We start from the raw sequence: 19,546 nt of genomic DNA, 5'->3' as shown, positions 1-19,546 counted from the left end.
TAAAAACCCACTCTACCTTTCCTGCTCAGCACCAAACGGCAGACAGACAAAATTAACATAGTGAACATAGTGGAGCGTCAGAAGCGAACAAGACAGATATTTCCTTCAGGAATGGAAACAGAGCAAAAATAAAAGTGAATATTGGAATTCTGTTCTTCTATTGGACATTCATCAGGTGTCCAGAGACATGGCTCCAAATGAATACTAATGTTGCTCCATATCTCCTGGATGTGTAACTAGAAAACAGTGGCCAAACAAATCCATTATTGAAAATGATAGTACCAAACATAAAAAACAGCCTCTAATACAGAAGGATAATCAGTACAAATACAACAGACGTGTTTATTTGCATGCTGGTCAATTTGGAGCTAATTTTCACTACCTAATATAGTGTGTTGGCTAGTATACTTAGCAATGTATCATTTACTTAAACCTGATCATATGTATTGTATGCAAGCTCTTAAAAAATAACAAATAATGCCAGCTGTCAGATAATTATAGTTCAGTTTAAACTACAGTATTTCTCTACCTCTACCTGACAACTACCTCAACATTATATGTAAGTATAACACAAACAGAAAATAACATTATAAGCTTTGTAAACATAGTATTCATTTATTATAATGGATTGCCTACATTTTACACTCATGTACCTAATAAATTGGTAGGTATAAAGACTGAAATTTGTGAAACTACGTCCAAGAGAGACCAAGGGAGACATCGCTGCATGAGCCGCTAGTCTCAATCATTAACGTTGTAATTTGCCCGTGTCTTGCTGTTAGCGCTGCTGTTGGATAATCACCCAGACCCTGGAACATTTTTTTTAGCTGTCACATGCTGCACCAGGAAGTGCTTTCTCCATTTCTCTACCAATATGCTTCCTTGAATTTTATTTAGTTTTCTCTCGCACATGCGTATTCTTTTAGCTTGTCTTAATCTCTTTGTAGTTCCCGTTTAATTTGCGGTGTGCCTCTCTCATAAATACAGTTGTTTTATTAACTCTCACTAGGCAACCACCCAGTTCTTTTCTAGTTCTCACTGCTTCCCAGTCGCTGTGGTTAAAGACTTCCCCTCTTTAGTTCTTTTTTCTTCACACTAGCCCTCTCCCTCTCTCACTGCCCCCCCTCCCTCTCTCTCAGTGCCACTGTGTTCACATGGCCCCTGCATGTGACATGAAGCTGAGCCAAAACACCCCGGATGCCCGCTTCAGCCCTCCACTGTTCCAGACCTTGTTCAATTTTAAACAAAACGAAAGGAAAGGAAAGAAGGGAGGGAGGAGAACGAGAAGAAAGGAAAAGTGAACACGTGGGACCAGGGGAATGTGCAGCAACATCACAATCTCATTCATTCATTCATTCGTCCTGTCCCTGTGCATCATCTGGGGAGAGTGGCCCTTTAATTCTTGCTCTCTTTCTCCCCCTGTACTCTGCTTGTGTGAAAGCCTTCCTCTCAGTCTCTCCCCCATTTCTCTCAGCTCTGAACTGGCCTGATAGCTGTGGCTTTAACCACAGATCTGGGGTCTGATTACTTTGCAGCCTGTCCTTCAGTGGGATTAAGGAACAACTGACTCTAGCTGCTGTCTTCGTGGACAGCTTCTTCCCCGATTACCCAGAGGCAACTGCTGCCCATCATATGCATTTTTAATACTTACTGGAATGGGGGAATAGCTGGACTTGAAATAATAACAGTGACTGTTTACCTTTTATTATTGCTTGTGCTCTTCCTATGAAGCTGCTTATTACTTTCACCATCAAAGGCATGCCATACATGGCAGCCTTTAATATAAAGTGTACCAGAACAACTAGGATGCTGCAACCTCCCAGTGGCCCATTGCCAGATTTAGCTAAGCTGCGAGGGTCCTTCATAGCCTCTGATAATGAATGGCATTAGAGGTTAAGTACAAACCATAACAACAATGTGCTTATCTGTGTGTCTGTGGTCTACCCTCAGGGAAAACTTTTAAAGTGGAAGTGGTTTGATTGCCTTTCATTGTGGATTAGTTGGGAATAATTCCAATCAGTGTTACACATGATGTCATTGTCACACACTACTCATATAGACAGTTTACTGTGATCATGCTTAATACATTACGACGCATGAGACACTGGAATCAGCTGGGCTGAATTGGTTGGCAACCTGCTACAAAAAGCATGCATTGTTACAAAGTTGATGTGAAGTTAAGTAAGTTAAGTTCAATTGGGCCACCTAATTAAACTCAGGGTATATCTTCCCAGCAGTTTACAGCAAAAAAAACCAACTGCGTCAGCTTTGGATTGTTTGGGATATCAAAGGGTACAAATACTTCACCTTCCTACCCTTGTTTATGAGCAAAACAAGTTCAGACAGGAGCCTCAAGCGGGTTGCAGTTTTTGTTCCACCCAGCAGTCATCCCACCAATCATAAACACACTCCTGATGGTATTATAGTACAGTACACTGCTCTGATATTCACCCTGTCTCTTGCTCTCTCCACTGCTATTCTGGTACCGATTCTATGAAAATGTTGCTGCCGCCTACTCAAATCTGCCTTTCTTTACTCAGGAATCTGTCTACTCGTTGATTGGTAGCACATGCTCAGTGCATACGCAGTACATAACGTCACATCTGTTCACAGGGAAAAACAAAGGTTTACATGCGATCTTTTCTAGACACAATCTCCTGTATCTCTTATAACCCTACTTGCATTATCAGCTATGTGTCACTATGTGAATAAGTCAAAATATAGTATTGGAAATTATTGTAATGTCTACACATAATTTGATATAATTAACAAGATTTGACACATGTGACAATGTGTCATGGTTTTTACCTTTTGACCTTTAAAAATCTGACCCTGCTGCTTCTCATCATTTATCATTCCCACAGTTTTCGGCAAATGTCATCACTTCTTAGCCAGTGCTGCAACAACACAATTCACCCGATTATCTTCTTGACTATCTTCTCTCAGTTCTACTCTTTTTCGACCTTATTAAATATTCCTCCTTCTATAATGGACATCGATTCTGGCCTCAGGCTAGGATTGTGACGTTGTTGCAAAGTCTTCATTAACGCCCAATTTGTGAAAGGTCAAAAATAAGATTCAATTCTTTAATTAAATGACTTGCATAACGAAATGTAAGCAAGATTAGTATTGCTGGAGGGACTTGCTGAAATACAGAAATACAGAAGGTAATTCAGTTCATGATTTTGACTTTCTAGCCAGTTAAACTTTAATAGCGTACTTGATTCTGATGACTTTGAAAAAAAGTTTTCGGCCATACCAATGTTGAGACTCTTCCCTCTCTTATGTTATGTTAAACCATGACCATGATCTTGTTAAAATGACCGTGAGAATGACGAGGAGAGACAGATTGATGGAGTAGTGCAGTGTGGAGTTCTGAATGTAAAACGTCCCAGTGTTTTTACTATCAGCGACAGCCATTATTAATGCAGTGGTACAAATGAACAGGGAAACCCAGGGCGACAAACAGGCCGGGACTCCCTGCAAGCAAATTAATCACTGACACGCGCATAAACACACACACATAAACTGTGTACGCACCTATGCACACTTCAACACATTCAGCTCTAACCTTTTTTCGCAAACCTTCACTGGCTTACCAATTACCGTTCTCATCTCGCCTCTTTAGCCTCGGTATCAGAGGGAGGTGTTGTCAGCCTGTTCTTTTATCGCTCCTCTCCCTTCATCCCTGGCTCTCACATTTCACCCTCCCCTGATGCACTTCCAAGGGGGGTTGAATGCTAGGTGGGTAAGTCTAAACCTCTGTCTCTGGAAGGGGGTTATTGTACTGGTGCTTAACACGACAATACCTCGCTCCATCTCTTGCTCGCTCTCTTTTAAGCCCCTCCATACAGTATAAGGCGGTGCGCTCTTTATCAAGGCCGTGTAGAGTGCTGCAGAGACAGGCTGCTGCTGCATACAGGCCATTAGCTGCTGCTGAGTGACAGAATGCGGAGGCTGTAGTGACACAGTTACGCTGCTGATGAGCAACCAGTGTCCTGAATTATGAGGTAATATGTGTGTTTGAGAAAATACTGCAAAATGCCAATAAACATTTCCCAGACCCAAGGTGATGTCTTTGATTTTGTCTGATCAGTTAGTGCTTCAAAAGACACTCCTCCAATTTCCAGAACCAAGGTTAGTTAATTTGTCACATGAAGTAGTTCTACCGTTTAAGAAGGTCTTCTTTGGTTATTAAAATACATTTTTCAAAAGTCTGAGCTTGTGATTTCAACAGGCTTATGTTGGTTATGTTTTCCTTGTTTTCTCCCCCTTTCCTAACCTTTGCCGTCGTAAAGGCAACAAATCCCCCCCAAAATCTTTATAGAAATAGAATACAAGATCACTCATTTAATAAATACCTTCACATTAAGCTCTACTTATTTTCTGTCGATTTAGAAATCAGGTTATCAATAAATTGTGAAGCAACTAAATCTGAGTTGCATTGATCCTTGAAAACAAGTATGAGTCAGGCTCAGTATAATGGAGCCATTAGCGGGGATGTATTTCCCCGTTCATACCTTGTTTAAAAGCTCCTCCAGGCATAGAATCTATCACAATGTTGCCTTCTCTACTGGCTTCTTGGCTTCGCTTTAATTGCTTCTTCACCACAAGTTGCAGCCCGCCTTTTTTGTCGTTGTGCATGCATCGGCCATGATCAGGCCTGATTATGTGTTCTCATGTGTTAGTGAGGGAGCTGTGGTGAGTGCTGCATCATTCATGAGTGTGTGTGCCACCCTGTGCCGGGACTGCAGTGACCCGTATCTGTCAACAGCGTATCCTTCAGCGTGATGGCACAGGCTGTGCTGAGGACACACTGCAGGGACCGCTGGCATGTGGAGGTCTGTGGGTGGAGCTAGGGGAAGGGTGTGCCATTCTGGAGGCTAGGGAGGAAGCAGTGAACAAAGAGGAGGGCCGAATATGACTCTAATAATAATGTACTATATGATGTGTCCTTTTTTTGAAGTTCTCTTTTCACTTCTCTTCCCCTTTGAGAAGGTCAGAGAACATGATCGAATACAGAGCAGCACCTACATAAGAAAAGTTAAGCATGATGAGCCCTGTAGTGATATATCTTAAAATGCTTTAAAATATGTAAGGAGAGAGAGAGAGGTCAGGTCATCTGTAAGCTTGGCTAGATGTGGTGATGCCCTTAAACAACTGCCACATAAAACCACTCAAACTTTATATCTAAGCAGGAGAAAGTAGGGAGAAAAGAATCAGAGTGTGGCTGACAGCGGGAGATATTGAAGACTGACGTAATATACCGTAGGGAATGGGTAATGGAGGATAAGTAGGAAAAACGCAATTTCTGTTCAGTCTTGCTCTCTGAAACATTAAGATATGCACACACATTTAAAACCTTTGTGGTCATAACCTGTGTGTGTGAATGAAATGAAGAAGCACATTACACAATGCTCCCTGACTCTCATGCCAGTTTACTATCACACAACAGAAACTCAGTTCACACGTGTGGAGGCTTGCTGTATTTTGTGTGTGAAAGCAAAGCCTTCCATTTGTTTCTCACGCATTCATGACCCGCTGGTTATTCATTATTTCCCAACATGGAATAGCCATCCTCTTCCACACTGATGAACAAGTTTGTCATGCACTTGAACTCACTCTACATGGAACAGCGTTACATAAACACTTGAAGGGTTTGACAGAGAATACATTTGACCTTTTGCTGGAAAGATATTAGGTGCTCGCTGGAAGTGAGAGAGACATCAAAGTATTTTCCTCTGTAGTTAACCTTAGAAAAAACGATAAGCATTATCATCATTTTCCTGGCACTGTGTGATGCAAGGTATTATCAGACATCTTACTTATATGTCCTCAGTAAAAATACCTTATAGCTCTTTTTACGACCGCTGTTTTCGTCGTGTTCATATGTTGTAACATTGTTCATGCCCTCTTGGCCAGGTCGCTCTTGAAAAAGAGATTTTAATCTCAATGAGACTTACCTGGTTAAATAAAGGATATATATTTCTTGTTAAATGTCTGCTGATAAAGAAACACTTTTACTTTTTTTTTTAAAGCAATCTGCCACTATAGGTATGGGTCTTTGCTTTTGAAAGAATAATTCGGGCATATTTTCAGTCTTTTCTTGGTATTTTTAGCCTTGATTTCTATCAGTTGGGATATTTTACTCTGCAAGTTATTTTCTGAGATTTGCGAATAGAGGGATGATCGCTAAAAATAGTCCGACGGAGCAAAAAACTGTCTGAGAGGCACAAATATTCTCAAGTTATAATTATTTCAGTTCAGTTTCAAGATTTGAGTTGTGGTTGGTCTGTGTTACTCGTCATAATGCTGATAACTCTTAACAGAGAAGAAGTCCTATTTCCATTTCAAATATATTGAAGAACTGCTTTGTTCATAAATCAATGAAGCTATTATTTTTAACCAACACGTCAATTATTTTTCAAAAGACCAGACCATAATACTAAAACAGTCAGAAATCACCCATTATAGTTTTCTGACTGCGTTCTCGGTTGATCTTTGAGCTATTGTACTTGTCGAGTTGTACACACACATATATTATCATAGAGGATAAAGATAAGTGGCAAGAACTAGATGACCCAGTTTAACTGTGTCTAAGCTAATACAAATATAAAAATGTAATTGTGTGAGCATAGGAGGATGTAGTGTGTGGTTGCCTGGTTTGTGGCAACCTTAATACTGACATTAGTTGACTGAGAATAGCTAACCTCGCCTTCAGCTCTTAACTCTCCTGACATTTTCTGCCGATGTGACAGGATATGCCTGTAGCCAATTTATTCTTCCCTGTTGTGTTTTTATCTTCCTTTTATATTTTTACTCTCCCCCATCTTAGCCATCGCCGTTATTCCTTTCTCTTTACATGGTTCTTTCTACACCAGCGTAGCTCCAAGTATTCACACTTCTACTGCAACATGCAAATATGTACCCTTATTATTCTCGTTATGTTCTTTGTTAATGTATTTTACACGCTCACCCACAACCATACTAAATAATTTATTTGGGAGCTCTGAACACTTTTACAGCCTCATACACCCATGCATTCATTTAATGTGTAGTAGATATAAACACATATTGTATGCATGAGCAAATACACGGACACTTTAGTCCACTACGATGACGACGACGACAGTCATTCGCTTACACACAAACAAGGCGGTGAAACCTTTTATGTTCTCTTATGTGCGTGTGTGAGTGTGTGCGCTCTGTGCTAGCTGATCAGGGAGCTCGTGTTTTCCTATGTAGGTTTCGTAACCCACACTCATTACATAACGGCTCCAGGAGTACAGCTGGGAAGAGGGGGGGTTTAGAGAGGAAGCACACATCTACGTCAGCATCCAACCACACTGACAGAGGGAATCACTGGGGAAGATCTCTTTCTTTTCAAATATTAATGCCTACACCTGTGGTCCTAAGCATCTCGAACACAATTATCTCTGTCTGCTGCATCTGGGTCTATTTTTAGTGGATATTGATTGAATTAACAAGATGAAAAACGTTCACAGTGCAGCTGGTGGTGTGAAGGACGGTGCAGCTGATGGAAATGCGGTTATTTCTTTTTACTTAAGGGTATACAAGTAATCTATTTAAAATGTCATAGCTGCACAATATGATTTATCAACCTCTTGCGAGGCCTTTCTCATTGTAGTTCCTCGTTCCAGCTGTCGGGTGCATGAGTTATGATTGCATATTTACACATCATTTGCATCCGTTTCTGCTGCAGCCCATAAACACAGATTTGCATTAGGTAACATGACCTGCTATGAGAAGATAGGAAATGCCCTGTGTATGAAGTCATGATAGAGAAAACAATGGAGGAGAACAACGCAGTTTGCAAGTAGGTCAAATTCTAGTTAAAGATAACTTGGCATTACTTAAAGGTCCCATGTCATGGCCATTTCTACTGATCATAATTCCATTGTTGAGGTCTACTAGAATAGATTTACATCGTTCAATGTTCCAAAATCACATTGGTTTCTCATACAGCATCTCTGTATAGCATGTGTATTCACTCGCTGTCCTACACGCCTTGTTGGAGCTCCTGCCCCCCCCCCCCCTCCCTATGAGCCCACTGTGCTCTGATGTGTGTTTGTGTTACAATGGCGTTTGATAGCAACCAGAAAATGACACCAGTAATGACAAACAGATGAGAATGCTGCGTGGGGTCTGGGTGCCGTGTTGGCGGGGCTCGCTGCTCCGCTCGAGGAGCGGACAGTGTGAGCTGGATTACTGGTGTCGTTTCCTGGTTGCTGCGTGGGGTCTGCGAGACAGCGAGACACCGCGGAACTCAGCCTGAGCACACACATCTGAGTGTGTGGCGAACTGTGAGTGGAGATCCACGGAGCCGCGGCTGAGAAAAGATAAGGCTGAGTGAGTGTGTGTGCCAGCGAAACTCTGCGGAGTACCGCGGCTGAGAAAAGATAAGGCTGAGTGAGTGTGTGTGCCAGCGAAACTCTGCTGAGTACCGCGGCTGAGAAAAGACAAGGCTGAGTAAGTGTGGGTGTGAGGAGCTCCAAGCATTGGTCCATTTGGACCTGGGTATGGGCACGTCACTATACTCGGAAAGAAGAAAATTGAAAAAGAAAAATCTCCAACGAGGCGTGCTGGGGCAGCATAGATAGACAGGTCTTTTCTGTGTTAGAGTTTTACTCGCTACAGGGTGTACTTTGAGGGTTTGTGACTTTGCAGACCGTTTACATGCATAAAAAGCTATATAACACACAAGGGGATGGGTAATAACCGGAAAAGCATGACATGGGACCTTTAACACACTACAAATCCTCCTTTAGGTCATCCCTCTGCTATAACACATTCGCACAGTGCCTCTAAAGGCTGTGGATGGTATTGCCTTGACCTGATAACTAGAGAAGTACATTGCCTTTAATAGCAAATAGCTGTTTAGCTCTCTTCTCCCCAGGGGCAAAGGGTAATAATGGTTTGATGTGGAAGATATTGCAGGCTGTGACCTCATTTGGATTCAGGATGTGTTTCACTGGACTGAGTGAGGAGGGTTTGTTCAGTGTGTGTGGTTGTGTGTGTGCGTGTGTTTCTGTCTTCTTGTGTCCTTCCTGACGACATGAGGTATCAGAATTTGAGGGCATCCATCAAACTATTAATTATCCACTCCATCCTCTCTCCAGGGCTGGAGGGACGTCTCATGGTCAACATACTTTCCCTGAGCCCCCCCTCCCCCTTCCCTCAGTGTCTCTGGCCCTGATCCTTAATGCTACATCACCATCTGAGTAGTGCAGACAGAGGCGAAAGAGAAGAAGAAGAAACATCACCTCGACTGAGCTGTTTAAGCTAAAAGATGTTCAGTGTCTTACAATAGACAAAGCTCCACTCAGCTTTTCCTAGAGGGATTCGAAGCACTTTCCAGCACTCTGGAGAACCAAAAAAAAAACAAATCCACAAACACAAGGCAGCCCTTATCCTGAATTATTGATAGATATTGTTTAAGTTCTCTCCAGATAATTAAAAATCTACAAATTCTACACTATAAAAATGGGGTGTCACCCATCTGAAATGCATAACAATATAATTATATATGTTTTTTGATTAACTGAAGAGAAACTCAAAGCAATTGCAACATGGATGATTGATGAAATACTCATCTAGCTAATCAACGGAGCATGGCGCTGATACTGCAGAGTTAACAGTTCTTTATCATGGTTTCACTGTTGACTGCTGTACTGTAAAGTCAAAGTGTAGATCGTATAGTTTCAGCCCCAGTTGGCAACAGTCTGACTCTGAGCCTCCTTGGCAGTCAACATTTTCAGAGCATTCAACAAGATGCTTCATCTGGGTTTTTGAAAAAGTGAGAAACTGATCACGAGAAATGTTGATCACGGTTCAAAGTCAGAGCACACCGATTGACAGTTGGCCACACGGTGATAATGCGTGGCATCTCATCTATTTCCCATGCAAACACATATTTGTATCACTTTCACGCAAGGGACAGCTTGACACATTTCACACATCAACACCTTCTGAGTCCCAGAGGAGGCAGCCCCTTTTCCACCATGGTCCCATTTGTGTGACAACATCTGGTAACTTTTAAAGAGGAAGTTTTAACGATTAAGAAGCGCCACTAAAGCCACATTTCCACGGCATGGTACGGCACGGCTCGCCCTGATTTAAAGTTCAATGGAACCATTACTCTTTTGGATTTCAATCCTTTGGCAAAAGTTGTGGATAGTAGGTGACACCTTGTTCTTTCTTTGGTATCAACTTGGTCGTTGTTCTGAATAAGCTGAGAAGATTGGCATAGTAAAACACAGCTAACCATTGATTAGTTAGAGAGAATGAGAATGACATTCTGTACAGAGCTGCAATGTTTAAAAAGCCAAGCTACGGTAAATAGCGGTCACAATTTTGTATGTGTTTATAGACAGACATTTCTTGTTTGGGGTTTTCCTTACAATTCTGCCACATTGACGTGGTACTATCTGTAGTTGATACTAACATGTATTGAAGCACCTGGTTCCAAAATGTGTTGAGTTGATTGCAGCTGACTCATGCAGTGGACATTGGGCATTAAGGTTTTCTCTATTTAGAAACTCTTACACTTTGGGACCTTCCAGAAAATCTGTATTTTGTGTATGCACATTCACAGTTCATGTTCATTGTTGTGAAAACTGCAGAGAGGTAGAGTGTAATGTGCAGACAGATGTAGGGCACAGTCTATCACCCACAACGGCCTTTGCCACCTTCCAGCAAGACTCGTCAACTGCTGTCTGAGCGGACAGTGGGCTTAACACGGCCTGTCACTTCGGATCTGAGTAATCAGCGCAAGTCATCCACAGAGAATGAGAAAGAGTGGGGGCAGAGATGGAGAAAAGAGTGCAGCGCTTTTGGCCAAGAGACATAGCTGCTCAGATATTGAAATTCTTCTTTCTTCCCTTTCCTGCAAACACAATTTTAGTCAACATTTTGTGGACATTGTGTGTGCGCATGTGTGTGTGTTTTGTAACAGAAGGACAGTGTAGCTATTTGTGTCGCAGAGTAACAGCTGGCACCGCTCTGTCTTACATCTCTTTCTATATCCCTTCTTAACTAATTGTCCTCAACCGTAGTTTGCTTTTTATTTGATAATAGCTCCAACACGAAGCATTCATTGTTGATGTTTGTCTGATAGAGTGTCTCTTATCTTATCTTATCTTATCTTATCAAGTTCTTACAAATGCGTCCCAATGGTAATTCTCGAAATGAGACCCTGAGGTTGGGAGGAAAAAAGCTGATCCTGTAGATATAAGAGCCCAATATAGAAGCATTTATAAGTCTTAGGCCCCGGCTCCACGAGGACAAATACGGCAAAACGCATCGGAGTAACGCAAATGCAACCGCAAAAAACCTTCCGTCCCCACGCAATATACACCGGATTGTGTCAAGCTCCACGAGACGGCTCCGTTTACATCCAAACGCTGGAAAAGCTGCAGTACATATGCCGAACCTGTACGTGGCGCTGTAACTTCCTCCACAAAAGCAGCAACTTCCTCCACAAAAGCAGCGAAGAAGAATGGTTGTCATGGCTGCACTTCTGTGTATTCTCCGCGGTGGGGGCCGAGGGATCCGGGCAGAGTTTTTCGCCGGTCAGCGTGTGTTAAAGTTTAAATCTTCCGGACAAAATTATAAAAGTGCCGGTCAAAGGTCTTCATTGTTATTTATTGAGCTTTAAAACAAATGAATAACGACGATATAATGATATATAATCATCAAATACACGGAGCCTGTCTCTTTTTCCTCTCTTCTGACAGCGTCAGTGTCTGTCTCATGCAGCAGCTGATCCTGTAATGAGTGACCCGACAGTAAAAATGAACATATTTATAACTAGTTTAGGTAGTTTGAGAGGTAATTAAAATAGCTAAGGGTGATGATCTGACTTGAAGTGTGTGTTTTGCTCCCGCTGCATCACAGCGGCAGGAGCTGCGTGTCTCCGTCCTGTCAGATTAGACTTCACTCGCGTTTATGTCCATATCGAGATAAAGATAAATAATCTGAATTCAAGGAGGAGCTCCTGTAGATGTTGCACAAAGAACTGTAGCATGGTCAGTAGCGACTGGAGCACGATAGCAACCCTGCGGGGGAGAGGCGGGGCTATGAAAACGAATGACCGTATAGGCGACTCCACGGCCCCGTTGGACCCCCCAGAGCGCTCCGTTCCCAGATCTATCCACCTTTGGACCCGTTGTCGTTTGCGGGGTCTGTTTCTACGTTTCCCTTACGGCGGCGTCGAGCTTAGAGGGCTATACGCATGAGAAATATGCGGATTCAACCCGTTTTCGTCCTCGTGGAGCCGGGGCCCTAGAGTCTTTCCATACGGTACATAACATCTGTCACTGCCTATAGAATAAGAAAGTGTGAGCTGTGACTTATGTGGGTCATCGATGCCCTGCGGTACGGCATGCCCAGTCCTGTAGTAGAGGTGTGCCGATGTCAGGTTGCATTTAGCAGGGCAGGATTATTAACCAGGGATGTGTCCTTGTTATAACAGAGAAAGGCCAGAAGAAAATAGTGATCTGTTAAATTGGGAGATGGATGGAGAGAGGTTGGCCTGGTACTGATCACCAACAATGATGGATAACAGGGCAGCTGGAGGGAGCTTTATAGCCTGGTCTTGGAAACAAGAGCTCATAATACTGACCTAAAGCAAGAGTTGTTTCCTTTTATGTGAATCTGATTGACTTTTGCAAAGATTACACAATAAAAAGACAGACTTGCTATACAACACTTGCTCTAAGGTTATAAGATTGTATGTTTAAAGGCAACACAATGTATTTTTCTGGATTTTCTGCATTCGGATTGAACGCATCAAGGGTATATTTCAGTATTATAGTACCATGATTTTCACATCTCAGTTACAAGTTGCTTTACTGTATAGCTGTATTGTCACTGAGTGGATTATACTGTATATTCATATACACACCGGGGAAGTCAAGTGTATTCAAGCGAAGGATGTTTCCGTATTATAATATATACTTGTGTGAACAAACCTTTTACAGAGTTTAAAAGCTTTAATATCTTGGATTAAGTTGAGGTTTTATCTGAGAGTGACCGCAGCCTGATTGTGTGTGTTGTAGCAGTAGGGGTGCGCACACATGGGTATTTAAGCCTAGTGTGGAGGGGAAACACTCTTTTCCTGAGCTTGGAAGGAAAAAGGAAGGAAGCCATCTCCAGTAAGCAACACACACACACACACACACACACACACACACACACACACACACACACACACACACACACACACACACACACACACACACACACACACACACACACACACACACACACACACACACACACACACACACACACACACACACACACACACACACTGTAGTGTACTCCTGCACGTACATACAGTAAGTCTAGGAATAGAACGACTTCTGCACACACCCACCTTGAAGGGCCGGTCTATTATTTTAAAAGTCATGCATCCCCCGTAGATTATGGGATGACCATGGTGACTAAGATCATCCCTGCTCAGAATATTTCTAGTGTAGGTGGCCTATGGTTCATACATTTGTAATAAAGTAACTGTCTCTTATGATTTCCTTCCTTCTGCTGGAGGGTTACGGAGAGATCCTGCCTCACTCTGGCGCACCCCTGTAAACAGGATGCTCACGTGGGCGTCACACCCATCTCCCTGCTTCCTCCACTGTGCATTCCCATGGCCAGACTGAAGCGTTTTCCTCCATCCAGTCATCCCACGTCTGTTTGATACGGTTGTAAACGGCATCATCCGTATAGGAGAATCTTTCAAACTTCTTTTATCACAAAAGCATCCCACTTATCCTGTCTGTATTTTTATATCGCTACAATATATCTTGCTGATATTGGTCCATCAACATTTGGGGGGGATGTTATATGGATGCACATATGGAGATGGTTAATCACTGTCACTGTGTTAGTGCGTGTGTGAATGTCATTGAGGGCAAGAGTGGGAAGGGGAGTAGTGTGGGTGTGCATATGCTAGTGTGGGAGAGCGCACGTTCCAACAAAAGGCCTAAAAATAGTAGGAATTTGCCCATGTGACATATTGAGGCTAAAAGCTCGTGAATAATTTGTATAATGCAACACATACCCCCTTCCCAAGCTCAATCCAAAAACGATGGGCCTGCTGGTTACCTCTGCCAGCCAGTGAAGTTGTAAGGCGGTAACCAGTCTGCTCAGAGAAACCAGTCAGTTTGTCTGTCTGTTAGCAAGGTGGTACATGGATTTGAAGGGAATTTGGTGGACGATAGCTCTTGGTCCGATTCAGATGTACCTATTATGCTCTGAGGATTCTAATTTAGGTTTAAAGAAGATATAGTTATATGCAGTTCATGTACTCAATTCAAGAAAATATTAAATAGAAGTCTTATTATTCAAGTAAAGTTAGATTGCCTCGTAATAAAAACAATGTATTAATTAAAAAGTAGTCCGTCATGTTTTTTTAGACACATGCCGGTAGAACTCTTTCTTTCAAAAATGATACCTAGCTTGCGCCTTAATCTTTTTTTTCTTATCTTTCCCCTCCCCATGACACCTCTGTAGGGACAGTTCAGTCCCCAGTTTAACTCACTTATCTAAATCACTGATTTGAAGGTGAAAATTAGAATGGACACCTCTTATATTTAGGGGGGAAGCTTGGACAAATTGGGAAGGAATCGAGAAGCAGGAATTTACTTTATCCTTTTGATTTCAAATGTATCATATTTCAAATAGATATTATTGTATTATATTCATATTTGGGTGAATTCTTTCTTACAATATAATGCTAAATGGAATTTCAGCTGTGTTTTGCTCATTTATCTTTTAAATACAGTATACAGACAAATACAGATGTCTTTCATATCCTCATCGCTCATTTAAACATATTTATCCATATTTTTCTGTAGATAAGGATTGCCAGCTTTTTTCCCCCTGCTGTTAAGCCAAGGCAGACTGCCAGAGCACAGAGAGAAATGATTAAAAACAGGTTATGCTACTTAAATTGTAATATACAGGTTATTATAGCTTCACAGCTTTGTGCCAGGCAGAACTGCATTTACTATAATAGGGCCATATTTAAATTGTCACTGCCTTTAAATAGTTCTATAAAAAGTCCTTCACAAAGAAGACACATGTATTTTCCCCTTGAACCATCCACTTATGTTATACCAGTTAAAGCACATATTTCTTTTTACCTTTGTTCCTTTTAACCAATGTTTCTGGCCAATCCACAGGGATTGTTAATGCTAGATTGCAGTATTATGTGACATGTGTGTATAACATGTGTGACTTTGTGTAATCTTCTGGCAGCGATGTATTCTCACACTTCTCCTCAGAAGATTAGTAGTAGTCAGTAAGTAGTAAGACGGCTGCACGTTTTTTCTGAGGCTTGTGCTCCTCTGCATGCTCTGTAGTTATGAGTCCTGCTATTTACACATATCAATACAGCACACATCAAACATGACTCCTGATCAACATTGAACAACAGTGTTATGTTACACACTCAGCATTTCATTAAAAGCAAATATCCTTTTGCAAGCTAGGCAAATGACTCTGCTGTGAACACAAGATTAGCTTGTAGCCAAGAGCAAAGGTCAGGACTCAGAAGCTGCGATGGATTTCAAATATAGCTGTGTGCTGTATATGTTATTGAAAATCTTAAGAATAAAATATGTATGTTTTGTCACAACCTCAGATTTAGCCACATCAGCAAAGCAGAGCTCTGGTCAGGATGTTATTTAACTCTGCTGAGTGTGTTGGATGGGAGCAGCGTGAAGTAGCCTACTCTACTGCGCTAGCCTTCACCGCCGGCATGTGAAAGACCTCAATTATTGAAAAGCCAAGAGAGAGAGTGTAGGTTCACACTTGCTGTACCCTTCTTACTCTTTCTTCTTCCCTCTTATTCACCTCCACAACCCTCTTGCGTCAGTTCAGTTCATGTGTTTGGTGATGTGAAACGTGTGAAAGAGTCAGTGCAGGATGGATGCAGCTACTTTACAAAAGGCAACAGTATGTAAGACATTTTCTATGCCATCTGATCTTGGAAAAGATAACTTGGTAAACCACGGCCTGAATCTCTTGGCTGAATTGGGCAAAACATTGAAGTGAAACATGCTGTGGGCAGACGAACACAAAACATTTGATAGAATTGAGAAACCGAAAGTCAGGCAGCCGGATAGAAAAATAAATGGCGGGGGGGAGGACTGCCCATAACAGCCCAGGGATGTTTTTTGCGGAGGTGGAGGTAGACAGAAAGCAGGTGGATGTTTGGACAAAACGATAACACAGCCTTGCTGATAAGCAGCCTGACTGTCAGGTTTGGCAGGCTGGTGGTGAAGCGAGAGCACAGGTTATGAAGAAGGCCGACAGATGGGTAAAACTGAATAAAGGAAGCTCAGTAATTGTAAAAGAATAATTTAAAGAGGTGCACCTGCTGTGGAATTTAAGTATATTAATGTTGAGCTACGCTGAATTCTAATCGAGAATATGTCAGTCCAAATGCAAAGTAGGACATTTGGAGCAGTTGTGCTGAATGTATTTAGATCTTATGTCAACCCAGCATTGTTTGTCATTTGCTTGCTTTATTTAGGGGCTAGCTACCGCATTACTTGTATTGTGCCTTGTAATATAAAACCAATACAATACAACAACTATTAGATTGATTGGAAACTGTATATAGCTCAAAAGTGTAATTTGTCCAATGCTGTGGTCTGTAAACAAGTACCTTTAAAACAGATTACATTCCTATACTTTATGTTGAGTAATATTAGCCAAATGTTAGCATGATAAACATTATACCTGCTAAACATCGGCAGGTCATTGTTGTCATTGTTTTGTTACCCTGCTGATATTATCATTAAGCTCCAAGCGCCATTGTGTCTAAGTCTCAGCCTGGCCTGGCAAAAGAAGCAGTATGCTTTTATTAACTAGTGGTATGCTCATTATTTACCTTGAACAATAACAAACCAATGTACTACTGACACATGTTAGTCTACAGTGCTAACTCTTATACATTTTTCTTTGTTCTAGGGAAGCCCTCAAGCATTGAGAACTCGGAGCGTGTGCAGCTGTCAGGGACATACAACGTTCGGAAAGGGAAGCTCCAGCTGCCGGTCAACCGCTGGACCAGACGGCAGGTCATCCTCTGTGGTACCTGCCTCATCGTGTCCTCCGTCAAGGAGAGCCAGACGGGGAAGATGCACATCCTGCCGCTCATTGGAGGAAAAGTATGTCTTCATCACACCACAACAGTGCAGTGCAGTGTTTTTTTGTCACCATGGTTTTTTTACAATTATGTAATGTAATCATGTTTTGGATCATAAACTCATAATGTCATATCACAAGATAGTGACCTGATTAAATACCAACCTTTTGTCCTTGACATACATTAATGCTCCAAAGTAGTCAATGCCGAGTTTCTACAAAGTCAAAATGTTTCAGTATTTTACAAGGATGTGTTTGTGTAATTCTAATCTAGAGTCATAATGCCATGTTTAAAGCTTTATGGATCTGTTTATCTCCAAGGCCACACAATTAGGCCCGCCTTACACAAAGGACACTCTGCCACACCCAGTTTTGAAACATTTCACACACAGCATGTAACCTCTAGTCTAGTATTCGCCCATTCACCTGCCGCTGCATGTATGGTGAGATCGTTTGTATGTGTGCCAGTATTCTATTCAAACACTTTAACTAGATCTATTCATTCACAGAATCCATGTGCTTGAGTGAGACTCTGCGTGTCTAAAAACAATTTCACACAGATTTATTTGTGCTTATATCACGCACATACTCTATATATAAAATGATCACCCATGCCTTATGCATTATATTGTCATGTGTGCTTCTGCTTGACTGGATGTTTACCCTGCAGACATTAAGCATCTTATTTCCTCCAACAGAAGCTGTTTTCAAATAAGAATTAATCTATTAAGGCATCCATGCGTCAGCTTTTCCTCTCTGATTTATTTTACTGTGTGACTCTAAACTTAATCGCATGGTTCTGTATTCATATGGGGTCAGAGATGTCAGATTTCAGACTCTAATGTCACTCCTGTGTGTGTTCTGTGGACAGGTGGAGGAGGTGAAGAAGCACAATCACTGTTTGGCCTTCAGCTCGGCAGGACCTCAGAGTCAAACCTACTACGTCAGCTTTGACAGCTTCACGGAGCACCTGCGCTGGCACAGACACGCTGCCAAGGTACTGTGTGAAGATGTGCATGAGAGTTATATGAAAAAAAAAAAGAAAGGAGAACAACAGAATATGCTCTCAGGCGCTACTTACGGGTCAGCTGCATTGTATATCAGAACATGCGTGACTGCAAGTGCAAAAGTATGAAAATATGGCACCCACCACAATTTCACTGCCTGTATGAGCTGAGTGAGATTCAAAGAGCTGCACATTTCTGTCCGATCGGTAGTAAAAGCAAGTGTCTCTAAGTGCACTCACACATATTAACAACACTCATGGCTCTCTCTTCTTTCTTTTATTTGAACTCAAGTAGGCCACAGCCAAAAAAGCTCTTCTCTAAATATGAACAGGGACATGCATGTCTCCAGCACCCAGCGGGCCACTCTGAATAGAGGCTGGATAGAAGCAGCACGTGCCTCAGTGACAACTGCTGAGCCTCCAGCTAACTCCTTTCTGAAAAGCTCAAATTCACAGGGTGTAGATTTTCTCTTTTAAGATCAGGTGGTGCCTTCATTTCCTTTTTGATTAGCTTGTGTTATCCCAAAAATTTGACTAACAAATCGTAGGCTAACTGCTCTACGCACCTGCAGTTAACTAGATTACAGGATGATGTAATGTATGATGTCAGGTCACTAACCGGTCAGACTTTCCCTCTACTTCTTGTGAATCCCTAATCCTAAGAAGATTGGCCATTGACTGACATTTGCCCACTTAGCAGCAGCCCACACACATACACAGTAAACCAGTTAAGTCTTGTGGTCGTGATAATCCTGTTTAACTGCACATTTCTCATTCACTCTGTTACCTCTCGCTTCCCCCCCGCCCATATAGATGGTGTCCCAGAGGATTAACTCCGTAGATCTGTCCTGCTGCAGCCTGGAGCAGCTTCCTCCCAACCTCTTCTACAGCCACGACCTCACCCACCTCAACCTCAAACACAACTTCCTGCCGGCAGACCAGCGGCTGCAGCAGCTGCAGAGGTACAATGCCATCATAAAAGTACAGTAAACACACCTGTGGGTAAACTAAAGAGGGAGCAGTAGCAGGAAGAGGTGGAAGATAAGAGAGGAGAGGACAGCGTTTAGGGTTGTTTGGAGGGGCTGGTGTTGGCAAGATGAGACATGAGAAGTGTTATCAAAGCTTTGCATCATTTGTCAACAACAGACTGAAAACAATGAGGTCTCATTGGACACAACAGGTCATGGCTGGCTGGTTTGGCCGTCTTTAGCTCTCGCCTGCATTTTGCCCGCCATCAACCTAAGTATTCTCGGACTCGGGCCATTGGCACGCGGTGACCAGAAAAGGCTAGCCAGGGCTGTGCTTGACCAGGCAAGGCCAAACGAGCCCAGAGCCCAGAAGGCTAGATGACTCCGCAGGGAGGCT

At 42.2% G+C, this 19,546-nt stretch overlaps 1 protein-coding gene across 1 annotated transcript in view; it reads left to right on the top strand.

Annotated features, from left to right (window-relative positions):
• Nucleotides 1-19,546, top strand: part of phlpp1 (PH domain and leucine rich repeat protein phosphatase 1) — a 43,154-nt gene that overhangs the window by 8,778 nt on the left and 14,830 nt on the right. Inside the window, exons 2-4 of the mRNA XM_034137277.1 lie at nt 17,002-17,198; nt 18,047-18,172; nt 18,995-19,143. Coding sequence (XP_033993168.1) covers nt 17,002-17,198; nt 18,047-18,172; nt 18,995-19,143 — 472 coding nt within the window. The remainder of the gene's footprint in view (nt 1-17,001; nt 17,199-18,046; nt 18,173-18,994; nt 19,144-19,546) is intronic.

The sequence above is a fragment of the Trematomus bernacchii genome, unplaced genomic scaffold (assembly GCF_902827165.1).
Source record: "Trematomus bernacchii unplaced genomic scaffold, fTreBer1.1, whole genome shotgun sequence".
NCBI lineage: Eukaryota > Metazoa > Chordata > Actinopteri > Perciformes > Nototheniidae > Trematomus > Trematomus bernacchii.
Note: the sequence above shows the minus strand (reverse complement) of the source record. Positions and strands in the feature narration are given on the sequence as shown.